We start from the raw sequence: 25,621 nt of genomic DNA on the forward strand, positions 1-25,621 counted from the left end.
TCTAAAGCTTTCAGGGAAGAAAGGGAAAAAAAAAGAGGCTTTATTTCACCTGGTACAAGTTGTTTTATACCAGGATGACCCATCAGTTTATTTGGAGCTTTACTGGGAAATTAAAAATTCACTGTAGTCAGGGAGCTACTGGGTCTGTTTCCATAAATATAGAAGCTTTAATAAAACTATACCTGTGTAGATCTTCTAGACTGTCTTGCTTGCCTGGATCTAGCTTTTCTTTGGGACTCTGACTCTTCATCCCGTACTGGAGTGAGGTATGATCTAAAGAGTTAATTACAAACAAAATTGGCAAACGGTAATTTTTGTACAAATGTATTAAATGCTCAGGAAAAAAAACACCCACAACACAATATGACTGAAAACCAAAGCACTTAGAAAAAAATCTTTAACTATATAAGATGGATTACATTTTAGGCATTTCATCAATAGCATACTGATGTACTCATCAAGATAGCAGCCTCAGAACTCAATTAAAATGCATAAGTGTTTTCCTACTTAATTCGGATTTTTTTTTACCGTTTTCTCTAACTATAACTTAAGCTTTTTTGGTATTTCACTAGTCTACTAACATAGGGGTAGAAGACCTCAGAGATTCAGCCAGTTACAGATTTATACATAAAATGCGTGTGTGTGTGTATTAACTTTTAACATAACTTGTAGGCTTTTATTAAACGCTAAATGTACTGCTAATGCAGAAAACCTAATTATACCATCTATTGTACCAGAGATTAAAAATCCTTGAGGAGGTGGTCACCATATTTTCACATGAATCATCCATGCTTTGAGTAATCTAACTCCCTTTGAAAAAACTGTGCTTAAAAATAAATCCTCATGAAACCCACAAAAATCCTGCAAAGTAAAAGCAGGTAATTGTAATCAAAGCTAGTGAAGTAGACACAGAAGGCCTGGACTCTTTAAAGAAATTCTCTAATCCAGGTTAATTGGCGTTAAAAAAAAAGATACATATACATGCATAAATGTATAGATTTGTATGTATACAACATATATATGTATGTATATAACATGCGTGTATATATGTATGCATGTAAAACCATCATGAAAGAACATAAGTTTTTAATGCATTTGCTGATTTTCTATTACAGAATATCTCAGAATGCTGTTATAGTTTAACGTTTTTTTAAATCCTTAGATTAGCTAAAAATTAGAAAAATTGGAAAAAGCAAAATCAGAAGGTTGCTAAAAGGTTGCTTAAACCACAAAACCTCTCTGAGCGTCCTTAGATCATAAAATTAACTACATTCAAACAGTAGCATCAGATTCTGTAATATTTTCTGATTGCCTATATTTTTAAATGTCATTAGTTAAGAGCGATTGGCGAATGATTCAGTAATTAGCTAGTGGTTATGTTTCAAAAGCCATCGCCTATTAACACTTAAATCATTTATCTATGGAAAGAGCAGTTCTTTGGTCACCTAATTATACGTTTGTTAGCCTTAGCACATAGTAAAAACAGTTCTAAAAGAATTCCAAGTGTTAAAAATAAACTTCATTTACACAGACTTCTGGATTACTAACCATGTTCTGTACTAAACAAATTACACCCAAAACACAGGAAAATATTTATAACTAGCTGCTATACTTACAAATGTAGAAACATCTCCTGTCTTATGACACATCTTAAAAAAAAATCCACTATATTAATTTGATTTCCCTATCCTGTTCTCTTGCAAATCACATTTTTGATAGACTTTCCATTCTCCTAGAGCCCCAGGCCCTTTCTATATTAGGAAAAGGGTGCCTGTTAGCTGCTAACAAGACCTGAAATACTAATTGCAGAGCAGGTATAATCTTTAGGGCTTGAAAATTGCTACAAATTACTCCATATAACTTGCTCTTTAGTAACTGGTGTACATACTCCTACCTTCCAGTAAATCTGAAATACCTTAAACCTTACTGAGGGAAAATGAAAACTCTCAGCTTGCCAGGTGCGCGCGCTACAGGCATTGTCAGAGTAGGATGTGCCCTTCCCTGGCATCCCTTGTGCATGCCACGCAGGTTACCTATCCAGTATTATTCACGATACAAAGATTTAAAGATTCAAGTTTGTCATTCTCTTCCCTGCTTCTCTAAACCAATCCTAAAAATTAGATAAAGATGATAGCTTCTTCAGCTATTCCAAAAGTATGCACCATTACGTGCTTCATTACTAAAAGTAGTTTATAATGTCCTTACTTTGCAAATATTCTTTGAAATATTATTTCAAAGATAATTTCTAAATACACACTTTCAGTCTATAAATGCGGATTAACCAACTTCATTTCTTAAGCAAATATTTAGCATATAGTATTTCATATACAGACAAGTTTTTCATGTGCATACAAACATACAGATGCACACACATGCACATATGTATGTATCTGTATATATACAGATAGGCATGTGCTGATATTTAGAGCACTACCTTCTCACATACACATAGTAATTATTCCAGTTTTGCTGACTGCTAATATTTAATGGATATTTTAATATGCCATCAAGAATGCACGTGCAACAGTGTATTACACAATTGGCCCAGAGTCAGATAAAAACAAGGAATTTCAGGCCAACTGCAGGCATCAAAAACGTATATAGTATATGCGCATTAGTATACACACACTAGTGAGCAAATGAGACAGCAAAAGCCTTAATTCTAAACTTCCTTGCTTTTCTAGCTCATATAAGACTGAAATAGCATTTGCACTTTAAAATTGAAACTACTTTTGAAAAAAAGATGCGTTTTGTTGGTTTTGCTTTTGATTTGTCAGGTTCAGTCAAATTTCGCTATGGAAAATGCAGATTCTGACTATGGTTGTTACTGAAATGGGTTGTAAGCACGTGTGGGCACCTCCTGAATCATTGTGGGGAATTAAAAAAAAAAATAAATCCCTATTTCACAGAAGTTATTTCATCTCAGTTTTGGGTATGAAAGAAAGACTATGGAAAACAGACTATCCTAAATAGGCCTAAAGCTATAAGGAATGTTGTTGCTGCCTTAAGTGAACCAAAAGAACGCAGGTTTCTTCTGTAACAACGAACAGCTTCATTACCTCCATGAACATACAGAGATACACGCATGTGGCACTGATACAGGAGTTACATTTCAAAATTACTACAGGAACAACACAGAAATCTGAACTTGTATTTCAGCGAAAAGGTTAAAGGATAAACATTTATAAACATCCAGAAGAACCACCCAGGGAAAGCTAACAGGAATTAACAACCTTGTGAACTCTTATTTTTGCTTCCATAAATAGCATTTAACAACTCTTTACAGAAACATAAATATGCAATCTTAACTCATCCTCCGTGTAACTGTAACAGAAAAAACACCATATTCTTCAAATAAGACTTACATCCACTTCGTACTCGTTCTTCATACTGAACAACTCAATACAACCATTGTATTTACAACGGTATATTATGTTTCAAGTAGAAGAGACCCTAAATGATGCAATGAAATAAACAGAATGTGTTGGGTTCAATGCTCTTTTCTCATTAGTGCCAGGCACACAAAATGACTGAAAAAATGCTACATTGTAACGTATTAGCATACCAGCAGGGGCACAGTAGCTCAATCAGCAGCAATGTACTTGTAGTAAGTGATTAATTATTGATTTTCTTATTTTTAATTCAGTCTTTTTACATCGTTCCATTACAGATATTTTTAAGATGACTCACTTGATCTATTAACAGAAATACAAATATGAAAATACCACATATTGAAAGAGAACTGAAGGCCAGTCAAAAATACACAATATCAAAGTTTAAATTTCAGGAATGGCCTCTACCATTACCTAGCTGTCACATAAACTAAGGCACGTAGCTAGTTGTTTCAACACACAGCAAGCGAACAACGCTGCTTTACATCGTCTACTATCCAAATTTGTGGTAACCACCAACACATTCCTTTAAATAAGAAAAAAATAATATAACTTTTGAATAAGAGCAACATTACTCTTAGGACCTTTACACACCTCCGTCTCTCCCTGACCTCTGATGTTGAGGACACAGTGCCAGAAGTAGCTGTAGTCATGGCTGTGGTAGTGGCTGTAGCATTTACAACAGATGGTGCAACAGGAACGGTCACTGCTGTAGGAACACTGTCCTTTTCTTTCTCAGTACTATCCTCAGCCCACAAACGATTTGAGGTACTACAGCATAACAAGCAGCAACACAAAAAAAGAGAAAAGGAAACAGCTAAACAATGAAAGCACTTTACTAAACAACTAATAACATGTAAATTGAGGGATGGATTTTTTTAAAAGCAAACTGAGAAATGTCTCTACTATGAAAGCTCCACTTGAGCTATTAAATTGAATAAATTAAGAATTGAGCAGTTCACAGTAACTGAACTTTTATTCTTCACACCCTTCTAACAATAGATTTATTCTTTTATGCCACCATGGCTGTCACTTTACAGTAGAAAGCCATTCACAATTTTTGAGCCAAATTGTATAAAATTAAACAAATTTACCAGGAAAGTGAAAAAATCCAGAACCCCAGGATCTACTAAACAAGAACGCATGCACATACATAAGCACACAGTAGACCTGACAAAAAAAAGGGAAAAAAGAAGTGTGCTGGTGCCATTACCTGCTTTGTACACCTGCTGAAGTAGAACCCGTTGTACTCTTTGTAGTAGTGTTTGCGCTGGCAGGCAGTGTTTTCTGAAGACCAGCAGAAGAGGTAACTGTTGATGCAGTACTTGGAACATTAGAACTAATCAAATCATCTTGTCTTCTACCAAAGGAGCCACTGAAGGAAAGACATGTACAATGAATGTACTGGATTACTCATCTTTGCTCCTGAAAATATCACAAAGCTGTGAATGATCCATTAAATTCCTGCCCATGTATTCTGTGTCTCAGTTGAGTCTCAAAAACTTCTGAGGCAAAAGAAGCATTTTCAAAAGCCATTTTCTTCACTATTTCCTTGACTAGAACTTTCAATTGATGACTTCAGATGGCAGCAGAAGTGTCCCTTAGTCCCGAACCATTTCTCCGCAAGAAGAGCAGATAAAGAATGGAATCTCTCTGGTTTATGTATGACTGTCTTGATCGCATCTACTGAAGTACTCATATAGGGCCCCTAATATCCCATTTTTAAGCTGCTGTTTCACCCACACTGAATACCTCAGAAAATGCAGGATTTTATTCCACAGCTTGTCAGAAAGGAAAATGTCATCAATATCACTCCTCTTAAAATCTTCAACCAATTAAATGTACTATTTTTAAAAAAAACTTTAATCATTCCCAGAAAGATTAACCTCCCACTCATGCTTTTCTCTTGCTCTTCAAGTTGTAAAGAAGATCCAGGGGTTTCCACATTTTTATTCACTGGTTCCGACTGAACAAATTTTGCATTACCAAGCCAGGATGTTTGCCCATGGCTAAACCTCAGAATCCGCAGCTACGACAGACAGAGCATCATATTACTAAGTGCAAAAGATATAAGGAAAGATGCTTCTTTGTCATTCTGCAATTGACCATTTTTCTATTACTATCAATTCTAAAATGATAAAGAAAAAATAATTGTACAAGAACAACTAAGGAAATACACCATTAAAGCACCATGTGCAATTATAAAGTGATGAATACATTTTTTCTGAAGACTGGAGCATAAATATTGATAAAAGCTAACATGCAAAGATTTTTCTTATGTATCAACTGTTGATATTTTCCATCCGGAACAGGAAATCTGTGCAACATCTTTCCTACACCTAAAGTCAGGAACATTGAGTTTTCTTTTTAAGGCAGGAGGTTAACAAAGATGTAAGATGCATTATGCTGTATGAAACAACCAGACTACATGCCACTGATAACATCAGTGTCGAGACAAAAAAAAAAAGTTAAGTACTCATCACCACGTACATCATCAGCACAGATCAACATGCAGCTTAGCTACCTGAACGACAATCTTTTCTTTTGATCTACTCGTTTTCGATATTTATTGCTCCACTAATTCCAATGAAGAACTTTACTAAAACAGCTACACTGAAACTACACAATGGAGTACAGTTAATCATGTATATGTTTGCAGGATACGATTCCTTCTGAGAAAATCCTGCAAGATAAGAATCACACACACCTGAAAACTATTTTCATATTAATCATCATTTCCTTGCAGTCAAGTTAGTTTTACGTATGTGTTCCATGATGCTCATACTCCAGGCAGGTGTGGCTACAATCTACCATTATGGAGAGCAGCCCAAGACCTCTGATACTGTCACGCAAAACCAAAATTCAACAGAGACAGTGTTTTTCCCCTTTTCAGACATCAAGCAGAATATCTTTTATTCCAACGTTTAAAATAGTTATCTCTGGCTACTGAACTTATCTGGAAAGAGTCAAATGAATCTCAAACTGCAATAAACAATAGGAAAAAGGAAGCATATAATATTAATTACAGCAGTTGCTGCAACACTCTAAGCTAGTAAAAATGGTATATAGCTTTAAACTCAGCACAAGCATTGCATCAGCGTAAGTACACACTTCACCATTATTCTGAACAACATTTTAACATGTCACCATTCAATCTTAAACTGTCCTTACAAAATGATTATCTAATTTGTTTCTTTAAATTAGTAACCTTATTTTGATAAAAAAAGAGACAAGAGAAAAATCCCATACCTTCTTTGATAACTTGTGTTTAATGATGTAGGACCTTCATTCAAACTGTTTTTCTTGACATCTTCCTCCCATTTTCTCCTGGTGTAGGAACTACCACCACGTATTGAGCTAGCAGACGAGTCCCTGTAAAAAAACATTTTATCAAACTCGTGTTAAAGAAGGTTGTTCTTGATGCGAGCTAAAAAGGAGTTTCAAATTAAAGATTAAAGCCCTGGATAACACACTTAAAATAAACATAAACATGAGGAAGAGCATAAAATTACCTGTCTGCACAATTATTTTCAAGCTCCTGTGGAAAAATACTGCACTCATACCGACACTGTCAGAAATGTAATAGAAAAGTAGCGTCAAAAGAAAAACTGCTAAAGAGGATTTAATCAACATGAAATCAACCATCAGCTTTTATTTGTGACCATTGCTGGCTTTGTTTTTCTCAAAAAAGGAAAAAGAGGATTTTCTATCTGCTCCTGAGATTATCCAGTGCAGTAAAGGGAAAAGTACTGGGGTTTTTTAGAAATTGATTTCATGGGGTTTTTTTCATTCTTGGATGGTATGAGAAGTTCAAAAGCTGACTAGCCTTTAGAACTCATGATACTGTAGACTAGTATAAACAGGCCTGCAGTAGCCATTCCTGAGTGGCCTGTCACATATCACTAGCTGACATTACTTTAGTCATAAGGAATTTCCAGCCTGTTGCTGCAGTTTATAGCAGAAAGAAATAACCTTGCAAAAAATCTACTTAGAAAAACTACCCTGAGGTGCCAAAAACTGAATTTCTAAAATATCAGCTCAAGGTTTGAAGTAAAGTTCATATAAAAGGAAGAAAAAAAATGTCTTTCACAAAACTATACATAAAAGGCAATCAGGTGTGTGAGGGAAAATAAATCAAAATTTTGTAAAAATGTATTTTACGTTCAGATACCTTTGGCCTTCAGAATGTATCTCTTTTTGCACAAAACTCTATGCTAGCACTTCTGCATCAGAAACAACTTTAGAAAAGGATCAAACACAAGCCAGTGCAGTGCTATCTCTTACCACCAAAGAGAAACACAAATTCTCATATATCATCTACCACAGAAAGGACCTGCTGCATGACAATTTTTTAACAATTGCTGAAAGTTCCTCTTTGCCAGCAGTTTTGCTGTACCATTGGCTACTCGACTGAGGCTGGATGCCTGAGATTTGTTACTCTAGAAGCCCAGCTGGGATTCATCTTGGAAGTCCTTTCCATTACTCACAGCAGGATGTTAGCTGGATTACACTACATCATCGATAAGCCAGACAAGCAGGTGTTCAGACAGGTAGAACAAGAACTCAGCATTAAGATAAGCAACAAGGACAGAGATCTGGGACAAAGGCAGAAACCTTAATAATTTATTAAGGTACCTGTGAGGCAGGTGGTTAAATTCTAAATGTAGAGAAGGTCAGACTAAATGTCAAAAATCTCTTACTGCTTCAAGTAAGCAAGCTGGGTTGTGTGCCACATCATACACTAGGCAAAGTATTGGTGTTGACACAGGCTGGCCTAAAAGCAGGCTTCATCTCTGGTACACCAAGGAATACAGAAAGTTCTCAGGTCAACTGTTTGATCAGCACTGGGACTAACAAGAATGATGATCCCAGTTCACCCGATGCACATGAGGAAAAATATGCTATTGCTGATACCCAGTTTTGGAACTGTGTCCATGAATAAGCCATGATGGTTAAGACTGGCACGTCAAGGACACAAATAAACCTCAACACTGAAGCAAAATTTAATCCCTTTGTTACAAGCAATAACAGCTTCTAAGAAATAAAAATGTAATGCAATATTTATCCCAATCTTAAGGTAACATCTGGTTAAGACACTTGGAGAACAAGAGTTTTTGAGAAGATCTCAAAAGAATAAAAATTAAAATAATCATCACCATCTCTCTCAGAAACAACCCAAAACTCAGCCTCAAAGAATACAGTACTCCAGAGAATGATAAGCACAAACAGAAACTACAAACTGCCCTGTTAGAGAAATACAGATTTAAAAAATCTGGCCAAGTAACATGAGAGATGCTAACAAACTAAGCTGAACTTTAGGGGAGCGTGAGAGCTGGAATATCCCTGTTTCAAAACAGAATTTGTCACCCAGAGACTAAACTTAGGCAACAGCATTCTGCAAGCATAAGAAAAGCCAGTATTTATCTTGCATTTGCACTGAAATGAACCATTTTCAAAAGTAACAACAAAGTAGCTCCTCTTCAGACATAAGGAGATTTATCAGTCTTATAGACAATGACTGTAATAGCACATTTTGAGCAATGAGAGGATTTTCAGTTCAGATCACCCAATATCCAGCTATCTAGATACAACCCAACAGAAATTACATTAGGGACTTCTAAGTTTTGTACTATGCATTCTGTATTAACTCAAGAAAATGTCTGAGCAGAATCTCAATAAAGGAGAGAAGCGAAAAAAGGGAAGGTTCTGACAATGTAAATATGCCATGAAAGTACCCCAAATCCTAACAAGGAACAAGCCTACGCACTTAAACTTTTTGTTTCTTTTATACTGAAAGCTACAGAAGAAATAGCAGCAAAGTAAGTAAAAATCTCCAAAAGAAGATGAAAGGTCAACATGTAAACTAGAAAAATAGAATTGCTTTTGTAACTTAACTATGATTTTTGTAAATCATTGCTGCTCCACAATACAGTTTTAAGCAAAGACTGTAAGAAACACAGCATTTTATTATTATCAGAAGTAATAATGGAGCCCAGTAGCAGCACTCCATGGCTCAAGACAAAGCAGTAAAATGCTTTTAGCATCCTTCAATAACTTAAAGTTTATGACTTCGTATTTCGGATTTTAATTATTTTCTCTCCCAAGAAGATAACACTCATTGTCCAGTTCTGCTCTTGTCATAAAATAATTTGGATTTTAAGAAGGGTGATTATAATCTACAAGATCAAAACCCTTCAGGAATTGGATTACCCTACAGACTAACATAATCTATAGAGCAGGATAATGCTGTGAATTAGCATTGTCTTAAAATCTGTAAGGTTGTCAGCCACTCTAAAATCAAGTAATTTTAAATTTAACAGAAATTGTAACTTCAGAGTCACCTGTTTTCTTTTTCATCAATGTCAGAGGTACTGGCCAGTCGTCTTGGTATTGTAGGTGCAACATATGCAAGTCGAGTTCCTTTTCCATCTTTCTCCTAAGAGAGATGTATTTTTTAAGTGTTACTATTATTGATTATACTGCTATTGGCTGGAAAATCATCATTATGACAACTTCAGCTGTATTTAGTGTGACCTGATTACACAAATGAGTTTTAAGCTTTAGTTAAATATCATAAAGACTATAATAGGAAAAGGAAGCTGTATGTTTTCATTCTAGTGATGCAAATGACCTGATTTCTCTTTTTTCTGCTTTACTGCAGTGCAGTACAATTCCAACTCTGACTACTGAAAGCAACTGTTTTAGTATTTTTAGAGAGTAGAATAGGGCATGGCATGATTCTTAATCCTGAAAACATTTGAACGTTTGTACTTGAAACAGAACCGTAAGTTCTATACTGTTCAGTTACCTGTTCCAAATTAGTCCTTCACTTGGTTTAGTATTCATGTTTAATTATAGAACTAAATGTTTTAAATAAAAAATGACTATGGAATACAAAAAGAGACTCCTTTTCTGTAAGATTCCTTCAACATCACTCTCCAAGTGATGCTGAAACTATCAAACCTCTGATCTCCCTTAACTGTAAAAACTACTACTAGCATTGCAAGTCCCAAAAAGGGAAAAGCCCCAGACCTATGTATGTATCAGGTCACCAGACAACGAAGGTGCACACTACACTTTTCAAGAGACTCCACATAAGCTGCATAATTCAACTTTTTGGAATTTTGGTGAATGATAGATGTGTCGAACAGTCTACAGAGAACTTCTTACTTCTACAATACATCATAAACATCTATTCTAAGTAAGGCAGATCAGTTTCTCAAAATGTTGTTTCACACTGAAAACAATTACCTTTTCTTTGTTGTCCAATGAGGAGGAAAGTCTAGGACTTGAAGCAGAACGCATAACACCTGCAGAGTCCTTTTCTTTCTGAGCTTCTTTGGAAGCAGTAATCTCTGCAAGTGCACCATAACTACCAGTTTTTCTAAGACCTAACCTCCACGAAGCAGGAGATTCATCTTTCCTCTCTTCATCTTTGGGAGAAACCTTGGTTGTAGATGTTGGAAACTATAAAACACATATAAATAAATTTATATTATTAATTTACATTACCTGTGGTAATCCATGCTCCTTGCGGAGGTTTGAGAACACAACTGTTTTTAGTAATCATAGAAGTGTTGAATTCATAGGGGAGTTGTGGTGAGAGACAACCTACACACTCTTCTCGTAAATTAGTTAATGAGATAAGAAACGTAAGACTGGTCAAGGCATACTACTCCTTTAAAAGTTAGCTTAGAAAAACCCACGCTTTGTAATACACACTGTGATCATGAGATGCAAACTTAAAAACATGCAAATCCAGTATCAACATTTTGATTAAATATGTTATTTTGCAACCTGTAGTACACAAACCTGTGCACACCAGAACCTCACCATAGTTTTTTCACCCTTATTGGGCACAAGAACAATGCCAGTTTTGCGCAAGCCCTGCCTCCATGATGCAGGATCTACTGACTCCATGACAGGCATGATAGGAGGAATGAAATCATACTAAAGCCAATTAAGACAAGACAAAGATGAAGATTGAAAGAATAGAAAATAGAAACAAAAGGTTGTTTTAAAACCACATAGTTTGTTCCTACATTTATGCTATGCAGCTCTTCATTACAGCACAAAATACCAAAAAGCAGTAAGAGACTTTACAACTTAGTAACAGATACTTATTAAACACAACACAGTATGTTTAGCTAATTCAGAGATAGAATTACAGTTTACAGAGAAGAGGACAGCAAAGCCTGTTGACCTAACAAGGTCTATGGCCTAAATCCTCATATGGTTGACAGTACTGGAAGATTCATACTAATATACTCTTATCTTCTTATCATATTTCATTCAATCACATCCCATGCTGGCTTAGCTATCAAACCCATAGCTTCACTCCCAAACTCGCCCTATTTCAGTACCCTCAGACAGAAAGCAGCATTACTGAATGACATATAGACTAACCCAAATTCAAGCTTAGTACACTGCATCTGCACCACTTGTGAGCAACATACGGTTTGGCCATCTATGGTGTAAAAGCAGAAAGGCAGCTGCAGTAGCACAGATGGTGCAAACCTGAAAAGGCAGGTGCAAGATCACATATAAAGTGCTGCTTTACCTTCATTAGTAAAAACAGTTTAAAGCCTTTTTGTTCATTGATATGAGCTGCAACTGGTTCTCTAGGTCACAAATACATGCTATGTTACAAGATGATCAGTCTTGATATAAACGTGCATTTATTTTGTAGCTACAGATTTTGATCACACCCCAGTTAACAACAATTTGGTAACACCCTATTGCTGAAGGTCATATACCTTAAAAAGGATTTTGCATAATATCAAATAAATTGATTGGAAGACACATGCTAGCAAACTTTTGACTTGAAGATGAAGGTCAGACAATTACATGAAAAAATGAAGTGTTTGAAGAGTTAAATATCTTAGAATCTCCAGCGTGCAAAGATAATGAAGTGCAGTAAAAAACCTGGGTGAGAGCACATCAGTTAAATGGCCCAACTGTCACAAATGCTTGTATTACTAAATGATTTAAAAAAAATAAACTATGTAAAGTAGGTCTATTTCCTTGCAGTAAAATTCACACTATATATCTGAATTCATTCCAGTTAGGCACAGTTAGCAAACCAGCAATTACTCACAACGTCTTCCCTCCCTCATGCATTTGCTATGGTTTGTGTGGAGAACCTGTGGCTCTTGAGTCGTGCACAGCTCCTGAGCAACGCAAATGCAGCTTCCATGACTGAGAACCTTAATTTTCTTATTAAGCCAGCAGGAACTGTTTAGATTAATGTCACAAAATCACCCTGGAATCTAGCTGTCACAGCCACAACGCTCACCGAGGGGAAATGGTAGTCATTCGTGCCGGTGAGCCATGCCCACAATTCCCCTTTTGCTGTCATGTTTTTTTTGAGATCAATCTTGTGGACATCTGTCACGATGATTTTTGTAAAGCAGCTCTTGGGATCAGGAAGGTTGGCCCAACCCTATTGTACAGTATCACATAATATGATGCAGATGGGCAATATATTCCCTGCATCCGTTACATTAAAGTATACTTTCTAAGATGAATCACCATTAGGTTCTATTGTGAATATGAAAGTATAAGTCTAGCAAGCTCCTGGGAGCTAAATACAATACCTACTATTCACCCAGCAGTACGTCTTCTCTTTCTACTGTGACTTCAGTATATCATGGCTACCGTTTCTCCTGAACATGCTTTTCAGAAGCATCAGTAGAGGGTTACACTTTGACTACAATGTATATAGAAAAGCTGTAATGATTGGCAAATGAAGCCTTACTGGCTTACTACCCAGTTTGCTTTGACATTCTAAAGGTTTGACTTGTACCACCTTCTGACTATGCATTATTATCTACTGCAATTTTTTTTCTGTAGGCATACATATTTTCCCTTTGACAAGCAAAACTTAAATTCATTCCAATTAACCTTTCACATCAAGCTGTAAAAAGCTTCCTGCAATATGGCTTTGCTAGGTGTGGTTTTGAGTTGTGCACTGATTAAATCATGTATCCCAGTTCTCCAGCTCTTCCATGAGGTCCTAACCATATTGAAATCAGGGTTGGGACCTACAGTACTTTCTACTTCTTATTTCAGGTATCATTTTCAACTTCTGTGCCTAAGCACTAGCTGACTACTCCTGAAAGTACCTCAGTCACGCCTGCCTCCCTTGTTTTAAGTGCATCACAAATATAGCCACAGAGACAGAATAGAACTGTAGTTTCTAAAAATTCTGGAGGAGTCTGGCATAGAAAAGGCTTTCAAAAGATGAAGTTTAGCTTCAGAAAAACAAGACCTCCACTCACTGTGCAACAGATTTTTCCTTTTTTAAAAGGATCTTATGTTCAGCTATTTTGTAGTTCTGTATTTTAGATCCCTGTTTAGAATCAAAACCATTCAAAATTTTTAAAAAATGAACAGTTTCTGCAGAAAAACACAAAATATTTTAGGAATCTGTGCCTCTTTTCATCAATTCACTGGATAACCCAATCTACTTTTTACACAAGAATCAAAACATGTGCTTACACAGAAGAACACAAATCTAAAATCATGAGAAAGGTATTTTATTTTACCTTCTTAACAGGTGATGTAGGTGCCCCTTGGCCACCGGCTACTGAAGGTGCTGTCACAGCTACCGATGCCGATTGTGTACTTGTGGTATTTGCGTTATTAGTTACAGCTGCCAAGGTTTTGGTCTTATCTGCAAAATAGTTACAAGAGTTTAATTTTAATTTTTCACTCACAATTTCTTCACTTCTACAACATAGAGTTGAATTTCTTTTGAAGAAATTCGACAGTCAACTTTTTGAACAGTATTTTAGTATTTATTTCTCAGTGTTTTCCGTCCTCACCCCCAATCTGTATCTTAGTTAGGTCCATCTTTTTTCCATAACAGCCATGCACATAACTTTTTTTTTTTTTGGTGTTATTCAGCAAGTGTTAAACACTCAGAGATGCAAAGACACAGACTCACAGAATCATTTGGGTTGAAAGTGACCTCGGGAGGTCACGTAATTCAACGTCCTACTCAAAGTAGGGTCAATATTGAGTACAAACCAGGTTGCCAGGGCTTTGACGAGTCAGGTCTTGAAAACCTCTGAGACAGATTCCACAGCCTCTCCAGACAGCCTATATTTTAGTAGATGGCTAATGACCATAAAAAATTAACAGCAGGAGGTATGTTGGCATGTAATAGTTAATTTGAACTACAGAAGATGCTAATACAAAGTAAAACATTTATTCTCGGATAACTGTATGTTGAGTGCAAAGAAAAAATTAACTGCACAGAGAACCCAGCCAGGGATTCTGGTCACTAGAATAAGCTGAGGCAGGGACTTGTCTTCCAGAGCGCTGACTTTCCATTTGCTTCATTCCACCTTTATCCTTTCTTTTTCCTGCCTAAGTTTCACTGTCTACCTACTCTACCCCCTTCTGCTTTGTCCTTCCTGCCCACATTTCTTCCTCTGTCCTTTGTCTATGTACCTTAACCCCTCTTACACAAACATCCAGAAAATGTCATGGTTGTGATACAACTGTTGTCACTGCACTTGCTTGAGCTTCGTAATCTTACACCTCACTTCTGTTTCACCTATTCAAAGTGCACATTCTTTGGAGTAGGATGCTACATCCTATCTGTGCAGTATGGAGCAACGCGGGGTTCAATCCCCATTGGTTTTGGCCCTACTATAAACATACCTTTAAGTCTACACTACCCATACAGCAGAGGAGCAGTTAATTTAGAAAGTATGCAATGTTTTCATACAGCATTCTCGCATCTAACATTCAAATTCCACCAATTTATGGTTTCCAATCTACGATTGGAAATCGTGTTATTAAAGGTATTGCTGCTACACACTTGGTTTAGTTATGGACATAGTTGAACAGATGCTATGAATAATTATTTATGCAGTAAACATACAAACATTAAAAAATCAGCTTACATGACTAACTGTGCATTTAACGGAAAGTTCTTTTTAAATGCAAGTGAAAATAAATTGTGGTAAACTTCTAGGTCATGGTGATAAAAAGTTCAACAGGGCAATGCAGACTGACAGTAGGATTTGAGACGATGTACAGACAGATCTGCTGGAAATTTGCAAATTAATGATATACGGCTTTAAAATATACAGAAAAAGTTATCAGGAGTGAAAGCATGTAAGGAGAAAAATGGATTTTTCACAACTGTATTCTGAAATTATTTCGAGGACAGCAAGAACACAGTTGTATGCATGATCGAGCTAATATTGACTAACTTTCAAAAAATATTAAGCTATCTCAAACAAAGTTAGTTAAAACACCTGAACTGCTGAAAATTTTATTTTTCAGCTTGTTTCTCTGTCCTTTAGAGATGCTAGCTTCATATGCACAGTTCCCTTCTTGGTCTTACAGACAGAAATGTATTTATTTTTAAACTGTATTCTCACATAATCAATGAACCAGAATGTAAGTTTTAGGTAAACATTTCAAATATCCCAATAGATTAGAAATCACAGTTTCCACTACTTCAGAATATTGAACAGTTACAATATTTTACAATCAGAATGCTCCTTATAATCTTAAAATTTTTCACTAGAAAACTACCTTACGCTGAATAATGGGAAAAAAAGGGAAAATACAAGCTTGGAATTTAGAGATGCAGCTCTACAGGAAAAAGCTTAGTCTAGCTTGCCAAATAAAGTATGATAAAGCCTTGTTGATATTAAAAACCCCAAAGTTTACATAAATTAATTCTTGTGTCACAGTCAAATTTTCCTGGCACAAACTATCTACTGGTAACGAAGAGAACACAGTTACCAGAGTCATAAAGTTCAGGAGACATTACAGTTAGCTCAGTGCCTGAGAAATTACTACATGTTATACATTACAAGTGTTTTGAGTTTATCAAAGCTCAGTCTCTGAAAATAAGGGATGCAAGTATACTAAGGTGAAAGACTAATTACAAAGCTTGACAGCTTAACAATGAAATGCTGGTTTATTTGAAAATACAAAAATAATTAAACCATAATAGATAGTTCAGTTTCACAATTTATTTTTATTTCTGCCCATGTTAAATATTTATGATGTATTGGTTAGCTCTAAGATCCCTCCTTAGGGTTATCTTTTCAGGTGAAGAAATTAGAAAGAATGTTTTAAAATGAGAACTGACAGCTCACCAAAAAGGGTTACTTATGTTAAAAAGCAGAAGTATAAAATAGCAAGAAGAGATTTCTAATGACATCTATGTCTAAGTATTGTACTGCTGCACTGTAATTCTAAAATTCTTTATTAAGATTGAACATACATCTTTAAACACTGATTGCCTGACATCTGATTTGTAAGAAAAAGATGCTATGCTGTTCTTAGATTACTACTTGCTTTAAGAGTCTGATAATTGTTCAAGAAAAAGCCCACATGAATTCCCTTGAAGAGGGAAGTACAGAATAATGTGTTTCTTTGCATACAACTTTTCAAAGAACATTCCTCCTGAAATGAAGTTGTTTATGAAATAACTGTTAACATTAAAACAGCACCTTTAAAAGTTTATTTCAGTACACACTGAAAATATATGCACCATTACTTTATGAATACCTGAACGAAGACTGCCAGATTAACTGGTAATTACTTCAGGATGGCAAGAACAAAAGAGACTGTTTGCACTTCTGCTGTTCCCACCTTTACACCAGTTCCACAAGCAAACACTGCTGTGAAGCCTTCATTTCTGATTTGATCTTTTAACTTCTTCAATGTTTTCTGACATGCTACTTCAGTCTTACATTATTCCAACTATTTAGTTAAAAATATCAATTGTTAAGAAGCCAGTCAAATAAGTAGGTTAATAGCTTTAACCTAAATAGCCACCAGTAAAGACATCTGTTTGATATCTCTGCAATGACTTGACTTTAGACATATATATATCTCTTTGCTTTAAAATGATTGCAAGTTTAGTGAAATGCAAAGAATAAGTGAAAATTAAGATACTTAACTCTGTATAATGTGATATTAAATAAGTAATTTTATCAAGTAAAAACTTAAAGAAAGACAATACTCCAAACAACGTACCCGTCTCTGCTTCGGACTCTGAGTCGTCATCCTCTTCCTCTTCACTAGAACAACTGGATTCATCCTTCTTTCCCTCTTCTTCCTCATCTGCTTTTTCTTGCTCCAGAGACTCTATACTAGATGCATTCTTTTCTTGCTCCATAATCAATGTCTCCTTACTGAGTTTGAAAAGAAAAACACTTACTAAGTCCTGAAAAATTTACTAATACCTGTAGAGTAGGACTTTGTGACAGCTTGTAAAGTTATCTTTTTTATTAAGAGCTTATCATTTTTCCTAGTTTACTTACTTTTTGAATGTTTTCTGTGTCTGATTATTATCCATGTTGGCTGTGGATTCAATTAAGGGAGATTTCTTTTCCCGTTTTTCACTATGAAGCTTCAAAACATACAGAATGATGCAGTTAAATTGATAGAATGGTATCAGTGTGACAAAATTACAAATGGAGGGAAATCTTCTCTAACTACTACAAACATTAGAATATGTATACGCTTTCAAAGTGTTAAAGTTCAAAATTCTAAATCTTAGAAACTGTTATTCCAAGTAAGTTGCTTATTGTTGATGCTTCAGATCATAAAATGCCCAGTGGACAAGGCGAGTAGAAGAGCACCTTCTTTCTTCCAAGGCTTTTTGGTCACCATAATTGACAAGTAAGGGCATAAAAGATCTTTTGAGATGACTGTGGCATTACCTGAATTGAAACTCAAAATCAAACCTTTGTTTTTAGTCTATATGCTGCTCTGAGCTGTATACCATAATCAAAGTATAACATATATATACATATCTTTATATGCAAAAGGCCTACCAGATTCTGCTTCTTTTGTAATTCTTCTAAATATCCTAGAATATCTTCATCTGCCACATCAAACGCTGTCTGCCCCTGGAGAAGGGGAAGAAGTAAAAAACCATAATTGTACAACAGAATTCAAATATAACAGATTACGATGCCTTATCACATGATGATACAGGTAAGGAGCACATTCAGAGAGAGAAATTAGGAAGTATAAGCCAAGCTCTATTACAAACTGTTAGTCTGTCAGTAGTTGAAAACAATTCTGCAGTATTGCTTTTTTTTGAGTATTTGAAACAGCAATGTCTATACCTGATGAGTAAACACGTTTTTCAAGAGATAAAATCATGACTTCAATAAAATTTTGCTGTCCTTTGAAGGAAAAAGCTATAAATGAAAAGTAAGGTAGATTGAAAGAACATGGTTCTAACAATATTAGTTCCAAACAACTATTCCCATGGCAGTTGTATGGATGGATCCTAAGCAGTTCAGCTTGCTTTTTTTAAATTATTTAAGCAAGCTATACTAAATTTAAGTAATCATACTTTCACATTCTTACAGTATAACTGCATTTACATTTTATATTTCATTTTAGAAAAGATCTCCTACAACCATTTGTACTTATCTTCCCTTAGTGCATGATCTCCATGGCACATGTACTTGAATAAACAGATCATCATGTGATTCATTAACACAGACTAACGCTGTCAGCTGGAATTTCTTCAGCTTGCCATATCTTACATCTACATAGTCACTGCAGTTCTCAACTAGACCAGATGCCCACAGGACGTGAGATTCTATCTTTAAGATCTGAATTGGTAAAGATTTCAAAAATTCCCTTTCTTCATCTCTACTTGAAGACAAGAAGAGCTGAAGCTCACACAGATTCACAACGAAAGTCTAATTTACTTTGATACTGCAATACAATGCTTTGTATTTGGAAATTTGCATTCAAATACAAAAAGGCTGGAATCTAGGCAAAGTCCTAGATCCACTGGTATAAATGCAGCAGCATCAACACGCTGGGTGGACACACTGAAATGTTGGGAGGATCATGACAAGATCAGTCACATAAGTACTTCTGTACAACAACCAGCAATAATGACAGAGCTGTCATTTAAAACTGGTCACAGCAGCTTATAAAGATAATTAAAGGTGTTCATATTTGTCTCTGCTTATTTCAGCTTCTTCAAATGTTAACTGAAGGCAAACATATTGCTAATTACACTATGAAGGCTATCTTAACTGGTTAGAAAGGATGGACCTTCAAACCACTAATTTTCACATCCATAAAACTTCTGACCACACAGCAGAAGCACGTGCACCTTTCAACAAGCATTACCCAAAACAGCTTGAGGTCCTCTGACATTTGAACTATTCCATTAGTATAACACAGCACTAACCTGGAAACTAAACAACAAAATTATCTCAAGTTTATATTTGTATTATGACTACAGTTCTTAATCTGGCCTTCTATTTTTAGGTAGCTATTAAGTGGGTTTATTTCCAAAAAATATGAGTTAGACCTACCTTGACCACAAAAAATCACTTTGCAAAAAACTGTTGTAGTTGGAAGGTTATATCTAAACCCAATCCACAAAAGTTAATATCTGAAGTCAAGTGCCTGAACAATAATGGCAGAGTTCTCTGAGATGCTAAGCACCTACAATTGAAACCAAATCCAGAGGAGTTTTCAATCTTCGTATCTCCAAAAGCAAAAATGCTTACTAGCTTAAGAACACAACAGGCAAAACTTTCCTAGCTTGCACAGACCAGCCCATGCACTGAATCTGCATATTTGCCTTATTTATTTTAAAAAGTTTATGAAAAAATTCAATGAAGAATCCATTTAAAAAGTTGGGCAGGTAATTTACATACACAATATTGACAGAAATTGGAAACAGATCAGAATCTATCTGTAAAACATACTGCAAGGAGAAGAAAGAGCGCTTCAGCACTTACACAGCCGAATGAAAAGTTTTGGATCCTGTGATGCCTATGCGAATCATGAATATGTTTATATCTGTTGGGAGCAAGACCTTGCAAAGCCAGCAAGCTACACAGGCCTTTGCGTAGAAGTCGAGGAAATACAGCTTAGGAAGCATAATTCAAGTTATGTCTAGGGAGTCCAGAGATGCCTACAAGTTTCCTCCAGCGCACCCAAACCAGCATATAGTGATACCTCTTTAGTATGCCAACACAAGCTGATTTTAAGAGTCAAAACACTACCCAAAGGCATCATCATTGTCCTCAGTGATCAAATGAAAGCCTGTATGCAATCCTTCAAGTCACTAATTTTGTACCTCTGAAATGTCAATAAACCCATTCTATTTGAATTTCTGGGTCAAAGATTACATGGATCATTTAATATAGAACTAAACATAAAGTGGGCCTAGAAATTCATTTAGACAATCAGAGAATTTAGTTTTGAACACAAACATGCTGTTTTGACAAAGCATGCATTATATAAAGCTCCACGTACAGTAAACAGCAGTTTATCATCACTTTTCTTACCCTGGCTTCTAAAGTCACTTTAGAGACCAGAACTTTGTATCTTGACAAGGATTACATAAAAATCCTACCACTTTGTTGACAGCCTCCATATCACATAGGTTTTCCACTAAAATGCGACATGCTTCTTCTTTACCCCAGTGAGCAGCAGCATGAAGTGGTGTCCAGCCATCATAATCTTTAATATTTACATCGTAGTGAGCCTGTATTAAAAGCCTAAAGAAATTAAAAGAATTAGATCTTGACACTGCTGACAGGGATAAATAAATTGTCGTAAAATCATAAAATTATTCCACAATAATACCCTTCTTTTTCATCATGCATATTTTAGCTGGGCTATTGGCAACTGATTCATTTTATTTCCTCACAGAAACATCATTGTTCAGTAGGTATACATATTTTTAAGGAAAATTCAAGAAAAATAGCCTTTTCCATTTTCTTTATTCACTTCCTCTTTATTCAAAGTCCATTGTTTCTATAGAGTTAGATATTTTTCTCTATGGGTGCAGTAATAGAGAAAAGCCCTTTTAAGGAAAGGAGAGCTGTAAAATGTCAAAAATTGTTAGACATAATTGCTTGAAGCTTGCATCTCCTCCTGTCATTAACATTTGATGTTGTAACAATGTAGTGCTCCAAGAGGGAGCAGAGCTCCTTAAACAGAGACTTGCTTTTCTGTCTGCATTCAACGCTCAAATTCCACACGGTTCTGATGTGTCAAAGTGACAACAGACACTTAACCTGACAAAGAGTTTTATGTAAAGGGCTATCAGCTCTCTGAAGCGCTGTCCATAATTATTAAAAATCACATAACTGTGAAGTATTCTTCCCCCAAAATTCTCTCTGTTTCTCAAGAGCCAATATACTTATAGTAATATCCTCCAATGAGTCAACTTTCACACATGCTCAGCTGCAAAGTCTTGCAGTCTTGCATCCTACACAGAGCACACATTTTTGATAATTTGACACCATCATGAAAATTGCCTGCACATATTTTTTCCCTCCTCTTAGGAAAAGTACATGGACTGGACTACAGAAAGAACACTAATTGAAAGCGTTAAAAAACCCCCCAGTTATAGATAAAACTCCCTTACTCCCTTTTATTCGAAAATAAAAATTATTCTTTTCCAACAGAATAATTTCTCTTCATCATGTTGAAGCATCAGGGTTTTTTGAAGCAGAACTCCCATTCAGTTAATTGTACGTAATGGTTATAATGATTAAAAAAGCTCTGTCATTCAACTCCTGTGTTGACAAAGCATTACAAGGCTCTGCAGACCTTAAAAAGGTAGCAATGCTTACACAGTCAGGGTGTGTGCTCATTTTCATTCATGTTACAATATGTAACTGTTCCTAGTACTGCTAAAGCAGTCAAATACATTTACAATCACAGTAAAGTAATGTATTATTAAGTATGTTTTACTTCAATAAAAGCAGAGCTTTGATGAAAAACAAATTAAACCTCTCTTATAGTATATACTTGTATTAATGAAAAGCTGCCTGTGAATTAGGGGACACCAAAAGCCTGAAGCTTTCCACGAAAGATTTCAAGAGTCATGATTTTAAACAATAAAATCAAAAAAGTGTAATTAAATTCTCTGTTCATTAGGTCTAAAAATCTTTAGCCTGGATTACAAACTCTGCTTTATGTAGGCAAATAAATATGGTGTCTTGAAAATATGCATCAACCAGAATGCTAGCTGGCATTATAAAAAGACATTAAACTTGTTTATGAAGTTGGCTTTTGAAACAGGGCAAGTTTTTTGTCAACTTTCTTCCTTTAAATAAGTGTGCAGGCTCCATATGTACACTGTGTTCATATTTTAAATGACTTAATGTAGAAAGCTAACAGCATCATGATTTATGAGTGCTTGAAAACATAAAATCAAGCTTTGAGGAAAAGTTCTGGAGATCGTTATTGTCCAAGATACAACCCCTAAAAGTCAGAAGTGTCCAATATTATCAATTCCAAGCAGCATTACATCAACGAGACAATCAGATATGAAAACTTTCCATTTAAACTACACTTACTTTAAGACTTCTGTATAGCCCTTAGCAGCAGCTACATGAAGTGCTGTACCACCAGATTTTGCATGTCTGACATCATTTATATGGCCACTGTTGAGCCATTGTCTTGCATCTCGTAGCATTATTCGTTCTTCTTCTTTTCGAGCTGCCTCTATATCAACCCCTAATTCAGATAGGGAGCAGGAGAAGGGGAGAGAGGACACAAAATATTTTAGTTCCAATACTTCAATTCAATTATGTAACAAATCTTATACCGTGTTTATGTGATACAATACAATAACAGATAAACAACATGAATAACGTACATAGTTAGATATTAAAATCTTTTTTTAAGATGAATCCCAAGAGGTTATGGAAACATCCATTATTGCATGACACTTTGCATGCATAATGCAGTTTTTTTTCAAAAGAAGGGAAAACAAAAAAAAAGCTACTAAAACTGACTCCTAAATTTTAAGAATGTCTACCATCACAGTAATCACTGAAGCAACCTCTTAAAAAAAGACAAAAATTATATTTTAACCTTCTAAGCACCAAAATATAAGTCTGGTTCAATGTATCTGTAGAAAGTAGAAAACAGCTACAAATCTTTTACAAGGAGATACCTATGGGAAGACACACAGCCCAGCTTCTCAACATTGATGATAAGAAAGATGGAGCTTATTTTTTATACTTTCTGAAGAATTTCTGGTTTTTCTTCTATCACTGTGAAACACAAACCTTAAAATAGCCAAGCCTTTGGAAATTTCCCTTCATATCTCAGTTAAAAAACCCCCAAAACTTTTAATAGTACATCTCACAAAAAATTATCATACATTGATGAAAAGGTGGGAATGTAATATAACATTTACGAGTATACACATCAGATTAAATAGATTTAAAAAAAAACCCAGACCCTTAATAGACAAAGCAAAGCATGTATTTGCAAACATTTTTAAATCACTACCACATGGAATAATCTAAAGAACGTAGCATGAAAGAGGTCTTGAAGAGAACTATGCATAAGCATTGCTCCGTCTATGCTGACTGAACGGTGACAACTTTGTGAGGAAAAGGGACTTTGGGTCATCAAGAGCACAAATTGTATCTAATAGAAAATCAGTGGGCCAACCTTCAGCAAAATTATTTTATGTGCATGATTTGTCTAATCTTAGATACGGGTATGCAGGAAGTTGGGAAATATGTTCTTCTGTCTTCTGCATTTTTAATTTCTCGTGGAGCAAAGCATTAACTTGGACATAATAAAAACAAGTGAAATCTAGAAACAGGTACTGACTTAGTAGATAAAACCACAAACCTCAACAGTAGTCCTTATAGCCTATAAAACAGAAGTTAAGATGATTTTTAAAACACTTGACAGATGCTCCTTGACTCATACCTAATTCTGCCTTCTTTCAGCATTTCCTGCTTCATCTGTCTCCAAACCGTTTTTCTCCAGCAAACTTGTTTCTATCACATAACTCTCCTAACTGTCCAACTAATCAAAGCACAACAATATAAAGCAAACCGCAAACAAGACTACATAAAGCTAGAACATCTCTTTTCAAAACTACTCTACATAATTAATTATTTTTAATTAGCTTGCAAAGTCTTTATAATGAACAGCAATTTCAGGCTCTAATGTCTTCAAAGAAACTGTGAAATCCTTTACAGAGTGAATGCATCCCTAGAATGTGGAAACCAAATGAAATCCAACTTGACTGTTGCCCATTTAGACATGCAGCAGAAACTGAGATAAGGGATGAAGCGGCCTTCATTAAAGAAATTATTAATATCATGAAATGGAGATGTTCATATGTAGTGCAATGCTTCATTCTACTGTGCAAAATGTGATAAAAGAGATTATAATAAAACAGATTTATCAAGCTTTTATCAATCCACTGGCAACTAGAAAGCCAGAGCAACAAACTGGCAAACTGAAAGCAACTGTATTGGCACTGCTGAAATACCCTTGAGGCAGTGGCTAGCAGACTGATAAATCTATTACATTACATATGAATTGGTATTTCACGGATGCTGCAATTCCCCAGTTATAGAGCAAGAGAACCCTTGAAAATTACATGCCCAAATCAAAATTTCCTGAAATGCAGAACGAAGGAATGGAATTATTACATGCTTTTGGAAACATAACATGTCATTTGTTTGGTTTGTGGTAGCATATGACAGTGCTACAACACAGTTCACTACTTTATTATTATTTTTCCCATCAATTCATACCACGACAGATATTCCCTGTGTACAAATATAAAAAAAAATGAAAAAAATTAAAAAAGCAAAAACAAAACACAAAGAAAGATCAGTTGGAGAAAATATTCTGCTCACTAAGTAAATCTGGTAAAATTTTATGCTAAGGACAGATGAAAAGATAAAAGTTTACTAAGTATCTTAAAATAGCTTAGGCAGGTTATACATTAAATTTCCTAAGCAGTTGCCTGAACTCCTAGACTTCGTCAACTAAACCAATCATTTCAGTCTTGGCAATTTAATAAAAATGAATAGAATTACATTTTATCAGAAACTGATGAAAACCCATAATCTGGAATCTAAGTCTGCAAGATGCAGGAAGATACAAATGACTGTTGAAGCACTAAGCAGAGGAAAAAGCTAATATGTACTTGTTTGAAAGAAGCTGTGGTTAAAAATTAAATACATGCAAGTTTCTAAAACTGTCTGTCTCAAAACAACCTATGACTAAAATCTGAACAGAGATTAAATTTTACACATCTAATAATCTTTATAACTCTAACAGATATGAAGAATGAAAACCAGGAAATGTGAATCAATAACGTATTGATAATCACATATTCTCATTCCTCCAGAAAGCTCCTCCATACTGCTGTGTGAACTACTGCAAACTGTAACTTCCTTGGGCCTTTGCATCTGCTTGCCTTT

The 25,621-nt window shown here is 35.4% G+C and overlaps 1 protein-coding gene across 15 annotated transcripts in view; it reads right to left on the reverse strand.

The window, feature by feature from the left end:
* The window catches only part of PPP1R12A (protein phosphatase 1 regulatory subunit 12A), a 123,196-nt gene that overhangs the window by 27,218 nt on the left and 70,357 nt on the right, over positions 1–25,621 (reverse strand). For 9 of the 15 annotated variants that reach the window (XM_054813669.1, XM_054813668.1, XM_054813672.1 and 6 more), the window contains exons 4-16: positions 22,733–22,892; positions 20,776–20,920; positions 18,209–18,283; positions 17,693–17,781; positions 17,406–17,563; positions 13,940–14,067; positions 11,226–11,342; positions 10,644–10,859; positions 9,734–9,828; positions 6,642–6,764; positions 4,606–4,767; positions 3,987–4,163; positions 183–273 (exon numbers count right to left, since the gene is read on the reverse strand). In XM_054813669.1, the coding sequence (XP_054669644.1) occupies positions 183–273; positions 3,987–4,163; positions 4,606–4,767; positions 6,642–6,764; positions 9,734–9,828; positions 10,644–10,859; positions 11,226–11,342; positions 13,940–14,067; positions 17,406–17,563; positions 17,693–17,781; positions 18,209–18,283; positions 20,776–20,920; positions 22,733–22,892 (1,736 nt within the window). The remainder of the gene's footprint in view (positions 1–182; positions 274–3,986; positions 4,164–4,605; positions 4,768–6,641; positions 6,765–9,733; positions 9,829–10,643; positions 10,860–11,225; positions 11,343–13,939; positions 14,068–17,405; positions 17,564–17,692; positions 17,782–18,208; positions 18,284–20,775; positions 20,921–22,732; positions 22,893–25,621) is intronic. The other 6 variants (XM_054813665.1, XM_054813675.1, XM_054813671.1 and 3 more) reach the window with 3 other exon arrangements.

The sequence above is a fragment of the Grus americana genome, chromosome 1, assembly GCF_028858705.1.
Source record: "Grus americana isolate bGruAme1 chromosome 1, bGruAme1.mat, whole genome shotgun sequence".
Lineage (NCBI taxonomy): Eukaryota > Metazoa > Chordata > Aves > Gruiformes > Gruidae > Grus > Grus americana.